This window comes from Monoraphidium neglectum (genome assembly GCF_000611645.1).
Source record: "Monoraphidium neglectum strain SAG 48.87 unplaced genomic scaffold scaffold00811, whole genome shotgun sequence".
NCBI lineage: Eukaryota > Viridiplantae > Chlorophyta > Chlorophyceae > Sphaeropleales > Selenastraceae > Monoraphidium > Monoraphidium neglectum.
This window is the reverse complement of record NW_014012817.1, coordinates 2,483-9,568: the sequence shown is the minus strand read 5'-3', so window position 1 is coordinate 9,568 and position 7,086 is coordinate 2,483. Positions and strand designations below refer to the sequence as shown.

At 64.8% G+C, this 7,086-nt stretch overlaps 2 protein-coding genes across 2 annotated transcripts; one reads left to right on the top strand and one right to left on the bottom strand.

Moving 5' to 3' along the window:
* Window positions 1-305: 305 nt before the first annotated feature.
* MNEG_5443 (hypothetical protein) lies at window positions 306-2,566 on the top strand (the record flags this gene model as incomplete). The annotated part of the gene is made up of 4 exons (XM_014046080.1): window positions 306-378; window positions 620-822; window positions 1,345-1,461; window positions 1,841-2,566. 4 exons carry the CDS (start codon window positions 306-308, stop codon window positions 2,564-2,566), a joined length of 1,119 nt encoding a protein of 372 aa, XP_013901534.1.
* Window positions 2,567-3,419: 853 nt separating this feature from the next.
* Window positions 3,420-5,689, bottom strand: MNEG_5442 (hypothetical protein; the record flags this gene model as incomplete). The annotated part of the gene is made up of 6 exons (XM_014046079.1): window positions 3,420-3,548; window positions 3,940-3,991; window positions 4,208-4,307; window positions 4,473-4,917; window positions 5,160-5,369; window positions 5,609-5,689. The coding sequence occupies 6 exons, from the start codon at window positions 5,687-5,689 to the stop codon at window positions 3,420-3,422; spliced, it is 1,017 nt and encodes a 338-aa protein (XP_013901533.1).
* Window positions 5,690-7,086: the final 1,397 nt, after the last annotated feature.

Sequence of the window (7,086 nt, the reverse complement as noted above, 5' to 3'; positions counted from 1 at the left end):
GAGCCGGTGCCGGCTGGCGCCCGGGCCGTGGCTTTGTTCAAGAGCGGCTTGGTCCCGCCTCTCAGTTTGTTGCTATGCATGTGCATGCCCTTTTCGTAGGGCCCCTTGCCCAGCGCCTTCACACCCTCCCACCTGCACATGCATGCACGCGCGCAAACAAACACTCATCTACGCACCTAAGCATCCACTTGCACGCACGCGTGCGGGCAAAATCTTGCACGCAAACATGATGACGTCCTGCCGAACCCTCCCCTCGCTCGCGTCCCCGCCGCCTTCCCGGCAGCTTCTTCGCCTTGCCCGTACTAATGGGCACGACCCTCAGCCTGCAGCAGGCCGACATGCTGGCATCAATCATCATAAACGTGGCATTCCTCGCAGGTGGGGGCGTGCGCTGATGCGCATCTGGTCGGACCCACGGGTAGTGCGCCTGGGACAGCGCAGCGGGAGAGCCGGCGCCGATGTTGGATTTGGGTCCTTGGTGTGCCAGGACCAAACGGCGGCTGAGGTGGTGGTATTTGGCTGCCCACACGGGCACAGCCAAATCACCCTGCTCACAGGCAGCAGCCTGCGACGCTCAGCCCCCTCGATCCCTCCCTTCCGCCCCTCAAAACCTGCCTAGGCGCGACCATCGGCTGCCTCCTCATCGACCGCGCCGGCCGGCGGCCGCTGTTCATGGCCGGCTGCGGCGGCGTCGGCGCCGCGTTTTTGGCCGCGGCGGCGGTGGTGGTGCGGCTGGACTCCGCGACGATCCGACAGGCCAACAGCGTGTCCTGGGCGGCGGGGGCGGTTTTCGCCCTCATGTTTGTGCGCGGCCTCGGCTTTGTTTCGACTGGGTTTGGTGTTTTTGGTTGTGGGTGGGGAAGCCGTGAGTGCGCGTGTGGATGTACATGTACTGGGGGGAATGTGTGTGTGTGTGTGTGTGTGAAGTGGTGTGCGTGTGTGTATGTGTATGTGTGTGCTTGTGCGTGTGCGTGTGCGTGTGCGTGTGCGCGTGTGTGTGTGGGTGTGGCTGTGGGTGTGGCTGTGGGTGTGCACGCACGTGCGCACGGACTGGCAACAGGCGCACTTCGCTTGGACACGCTTATGACAACTGCGTGTGGGCTGCCCATGGCATCCTGCACACATATTCCAGTTCGACCGCTAAACACCTGACTTCAACGGCTGTGCGCTGTCCCACCCTCCCTCCCCGCCCGCCCCCGCTTGCGCACCCTCCAACTAGCTGGCGGACGCCCACCTGCACTCTCGAGGGCTGCGCCCCTGCCCTTGCGCACTGCGCTGACCGCGTGTTTGTTGCCCACAGCCCACAGCCTGCTCTCCGCCCCGCGTCCTGCTGCCCCTGCGCAGCTCTTCGTGGGCATGGGCTCTGCAACTGTCTTCTTTGTGTACGTGACCGAGACCCACAGCCTGGCCACCAGGGCCATGGGGACAGGCTTGTGCATGGCTTTGATGCTGGTGATGCAGGTGGGGAGGGCGCGTGTTCCCGATATCAAAGCAAGCTTGTGAGGGCAGTCGACAGGTGCATGGGTGTGCACGTGTGCATGCACGTGCACGTACACCTGCACACATGTAAGTGTGCACACAAACAAATACGCACAAACACACACACGAACACACACACACACTCTCTCTCTCTCTCTCTCTCACCCACACACGCGCGCACACACACACACACGTGCTCATACACACGCGCACACACACACACACACACGCACACACGCACTCTCTCTACCACACACGCACACATGCACACAAACGCACGCATACACACACACACACACACACAGAGACTGATACACAAACAAGCCCTCTTCCCCCTCCCTTCCTTCCCCTCCACTCTCAGGGCATCGCAAGCTTTGCCACCCTCCCCCTGCTCTGCTGGAACCCCCGCACAGTCAACCTGGTGATGGGCTTTGCCTTCATGTTCCTGGCCGTCCCGTTCGGCCACTTCTTCATGATAGAGACCACAGGCATGCCACTGGAGTCGATCCCTGACCAGTGGGCCGCCCACTGGTTCTGGGGCGCCTTCTTTGGCCGCGTCATGCGGACGCCCCCGAAGCCGGCGGCGAGGGCGCTGCTGTGGTGCCTTGGACGGCGAGGGGCGCGGCGTGCGGGCGGCGCCGGCGGCAGGGGCGGCGGTGGGCCCGAGGCGCTGGCGGCGGGAAGCACAGTCGCGGATGGCAGCGTGACAAAGCAGCTGGGTGTGGAAATGCAGATGTCGGAGGTTGAGCAGGCGGTCGTCGCGGCGGCGGCTGGCGCGGCCGCGGCTGCTGCGTGCGCCGCAGCGGCGGCGGGAGACGCGGGATCGGCGGCGGTGGCGGCAGAGTCGGCATGTGTCGATTTCAGAGCAATGGCGTCGGCGGCCGCCGCCTCGGCCGCGGGCGCCGCCGCTGCCGGGGACGCGGCCGCGGCAGCTGCAGCTGCCGCGGCGGCCACGGATTTTGATGCGACGGCGGCCGCGCTGGAGGCCGATTTTGGGGTTGCTGCAGCTCTTGGAGGTGCGGAGGGCGGCTGCTTGGAAGCTGGGCAAGCAGGGCATCACGAGCTTATGACGAGGCATATTGATTGACGGACCTCAACACTGGCTGGTGCTGTGATTGCGTGGGCGTTCAAGATGGGGGTTGTTGGGAGTTGTTGGCCTCTTTGGTCAAGCAAGTGCACTGAAAAATCGATCAGCATCGCGTCCACGCCTCTGTCAAAACTTGTTCCTTGCTGCTGAAAAAGTCATGCCTCACTCGGCACTTTTTTTGTGTTGCTCCAGAGTTGAGCTATTCCACAAACTGGCGGGCACTTATTTTATGTCCTGGGCGGGCGTCGCTTAGGCACCGCTGCCGCTGCGCACGATCAATGCACCTGCCACCTCAAAAGAACACCAACACGGTAGCAACCTTCCTTCGTTGAGCTGACATGGCTTGACATGTTGGTCAGTTCAAAACTGACTCATTGTAAATTTCTTTTGCGGTCTGCTCGTGGTTTGTTGTGCAAGATCATTGAGCTCATTTACTACTGCCTAGATCTTTGCCGTATTCCAGCAGCAGCAGCAGCAGCACCAGCAGCAGCAGCAGCAGCAGCAGCAGCAGCAGCAGCAGCAGCAGCAGCAGCAGCAGCAGCAGAAGATTACAAGAGGAGCGGTGCCCCTCCCTGGCACAGTCAATCCCGGGCACCTTGCAGCGTGGCACCGAAGCCGCCACACATTGTCAGCGCGCCCGGGCTGCTGCAGTTACACTTGAGTTTAACGATGCCATGGTCGATGGTGAAAGGCAGGATTTATCGTGTTGGGGAATTTGTGATTGGGGCCGCATGCCCCAGCAAGGATTGGAACTGGCCTACCAATTGACACCAGAAGACCACGTGTGTGTGTCACAGGGCCCAGCTCGGCAGCCCCCGCATTCGACGCCAGCCGCCGCCGTGCCCGGCGGCTCTCAGGGCTGCTGCTGTGGGGGCTGCTGCTGCTGGCCCGGCAGCCTGACAAAGGGGGAGAAGAAGCGCTCGAAGAAGAGGGGCCGGTCGTTGTTGAACTTCGGGTCGTCATCAGACATGACTGGGACGACCTGGTGACGCGGTTGGAGGGGGCGCGACGGTCAGGGGGGGCCTGCAGTGAGTCAGTGGGTGGAGGGGGATTGGACACTTCAAGGGCCATCACTGTGCATGTTGGGGGTCGGGGGCGGGGACGGTGGTTGGGTGGGGAAGGGGGGCCGAGGGGGCTGTGTGCGACCGTACGAGTGGGACGGCATCCGAAGTGGATGTTGGAGCGACGCAGCTCGCCTGGTCAGAAGGGCGGGGACTTCGCGCTGCAAAAGCTGGGAAAAAAGAAACTTGGGCAGAGGGCAGGACGCGGCCCACCGTCCCAGACACCTCGCCAGCCGCGGACGACTGAGCGCAAGTGCACCCATCTCGCCGGGGAGGGGGCTTCGAAGCACGCCCCGAGCTGCCCCCGCGCACCTCCCACCGCAGCGCCTTTCGTAGCTCCTCCAGCCGCGCCCGCGCCTGGTTCCTGCGCGGCCGCGGCCGCGGCCGGGAGGATGCAAAACCTTGAACAGGGTTTAGGGGCCAGGACCCGTGTATCTGCAGCCAGCAGCCGCCACACCCATCGCCAGGCGGGCAACACCGTGGCAGAACGCGCGGCAGCGGCACAGGCGGCGGCCGTGACAGGCCGCTTCGCCGCTCTTCGCCCTGAGCCGGCGGCTGCCACTTTGATCCCTTCACCCACCTCTCGAGGACGACCCCGCGCTCGAAAGACAGCGCCAGCCGGCCCCGCTCCAGCCCCGGCTCCGCGCGCGACGCGGCGCGCACGTTCACGATGTCGTCGCCTGCGCGTGCGGCGGCGCGTCAGCGCCATCGCAAGCGCAGACATGCACACGTCGCAAGCTTGCGAGGAGGTCTCGTCCCAGGATTCTGTTTGCGGGCGCGGCCCCCACTCTGAAGGCTGGGGCTCAACTCATTTCATCTCATTCGTTTGAGGGACGGCCTCTCACCGCGCGGGAAGATAAACTCTGCATCGATGATCTGAGAGGGGTCCACCTCCTGCAAGGAAGATCCGCCGCCGCCGCCGCCGGCGCGGCGCGGGGCCGGGCCGGCCGGCGCTCCTCCGATCGCCGCGCCGCTGACGCCGGCGGCAGGGCCGCCGGTGCCGCCGGCGTTGTCTCCCCGCGGCGCCCGGGTCGCCGCCGAAATCGCGGCCTGCGCCTCCCTCGTCCCCTGCTCCTCATCCCTTCCGCCGCTGCCGTCCGCGCCCCCGCCCTCGCGCCCCGGCTCCGCCTCAACCCCTGCAGCCGCGGCCGCGGCGCTCCTGGCCGCGTCGTCGTCGTCGCTACTGCTACTGCTGCTACTGCTGCTGCTACTGCTGCTGCTGCTGCTGCTGCCGTCCTCCACGTAGCCCTCCGGCAGCCCAAACACCACCCAGACATACTCAGAGCCGTCCTGCGGGGGGCAGCAGCATTGAAAGAAAATCGAAATACAGCCAGAAAAATGACTTATTCGGAGCAAGGATGCTTGTTTCGGTCCCCGCATGGCCATGCAACAGCGGAGCCGACACCATTTGCAGCAACGGCGACGCGTCACCAACCGCTGGCAGGCTACCGCGTCGGCGCTATGATTCTCCGCCCACGGGGGGGTGGGCACTTGACGTATGCATATGCACGCGTGCACACACACGCACGCACCTCTGTCGTGTGCCTGTCGACCAGCCGGCCGTCGAAAGCCACAAAGTCGGCCATCACCCGCTGCCGCGGCCGCTCCGGCGGCGGGCGGCCGGAGATCGTGGTGAGCGTCGTGCCCATTATGAAGGCGGCCGCGTCGCCGCGGCTGATGCCGACAGAGCCATTGAGGGCGTCGCGGCTGAGGCCGGGATTGTAGTAGCCGCCGGTGGCGACCTGCGGTCAAAACGGTCAAAGCGGGAGAGAGAGGGGGATATTTTAGGGGGGGGGGAGATTGAGGGCCAAGGGCCCGATGCTGCACGTTCGGCGTTGGAGAAGCTCGTTGATGAAGCCAGAACGAATATATACAACTCTCAGGATTTGAAAGGATGGTACAGCGATTCGGTTGCTAGGGGGCTGCTTGGCGTTGTGAGCTTGCAAGTGCGAGGGGTGTGTCGAGAGCCGACGGTGAGTACCTGGATCAGCTTCTCGATAGCTGCCGCCCTGCCGCCCTCATACTCCCAGGGGTTGTAGAAAAATCGGACGTCATCGCTCATGGAGGACGCGCAGCTGATGGAATCGATGCCGCAGTCATTGAGGGTGCCGCCCACCTCCCCCACCTCAGCTGGGGGCGGGGGGATGGTGGAGGCTGCCGCCGCGGCCGCGAGTGGCGCGCCGGCCACGGCAACGCCCGAGAGCAGCGCGGAGCGCCGGTGGAGTGGCAGGGGTTGCGGCGCCTCAGGGCCAGGGGCAGGAGGCTGTTCGGGCGAGTTGCTGCTGGCGGGGCTGTGCGCAGCACGGGGCGCGAGGTGAGGTCGTCGCCCCTGCCCGCAACACGCCATGTCGCCACCAGCTATGGCGCTGGCGCGCCGCCATTGGGATAAGAGCATCTAGGATAGTCGAGTCGCAGGTCTCAAGCAGCGCCAATGTGCTTACAAGCGGGTTGGACGAGTGGCGGAGACCGCTAATGTGAGTGTGTATCCGGTAACATTACACTTTTTTAAAGTTTATGTCTCAAGTTTTTGAGCCATTCCTCGCGGCGTACGGAACACTTATTGGGTAAATGATCACGTCGCGATCTGGACGATCATGACGCGGTTGCTAGTGCACAGCATATACATAGCCCTGATATTTGCCAGTGTATGTTATGGCCAGCCATCCCGCCCGCGCGTGGCCGTGATCGGCGCTGGCGTCGGCGGTGCAGCGGCGACGTCCTTCCTGCTCGAGCTCCATGACACCGCCCATGTCTCAGTGTGAGAGGACATTCAATTTTCAAACGACGCATGCTCAATTGCCTAGTCTTATTGCAGCGCACTCGACCGTGAGCCGCAGCAGCACCCATTACCGCACGCAGTTACAGCGGCCCCATCCCCGACCTCGACACAGCTCCCCGCACGCCCCCTCGTCCCCGCAGCTTCGAGCGCGGCCTTGCCCCCGGCGGCCGCACGCGCGAGATGACATACGGCGGCGGCCCGCCCCAGGAGCTGGGAGCATCCATCATATACGGCGCCAACCAGTTGGTCCTTGGGCTCGCCCTCACCCACAACCTGACAGTCCAGCCGGTGTCGGACAGCGGGTCAGGCGCCGTGGGCATCTACGACGGCCGAGGCATCGTGCTGCAGCTGGTGGGCGGCCGCGCGTGCGTGGCATGCGACAGCGCCGCCCAGCCCGCAAGCATCGGGGGCGGCGCTGCGTACGAGGACGCGCCCGCGTCCTCTGACGGACGGCGCGCTGTTTGGATTTCCTGGGGGCTTGCCGCGGGAGCGCGCACCACGCGGGCGCGCAGCAGCAGATGCTGTCGCGGCCGGCAAGCGGGAGGGTTGCCAAGCCACGCCTCTCCTTGAAGCGACAGACCCGGCCGGCGCATCGGCCCCAAAGGCGCCGCTAGGCGGCCTCGACTCGTGATACTGAGCTGCCTGCTGTCCTTCCGCGCGCCACCCAGCGCACCCGCCGG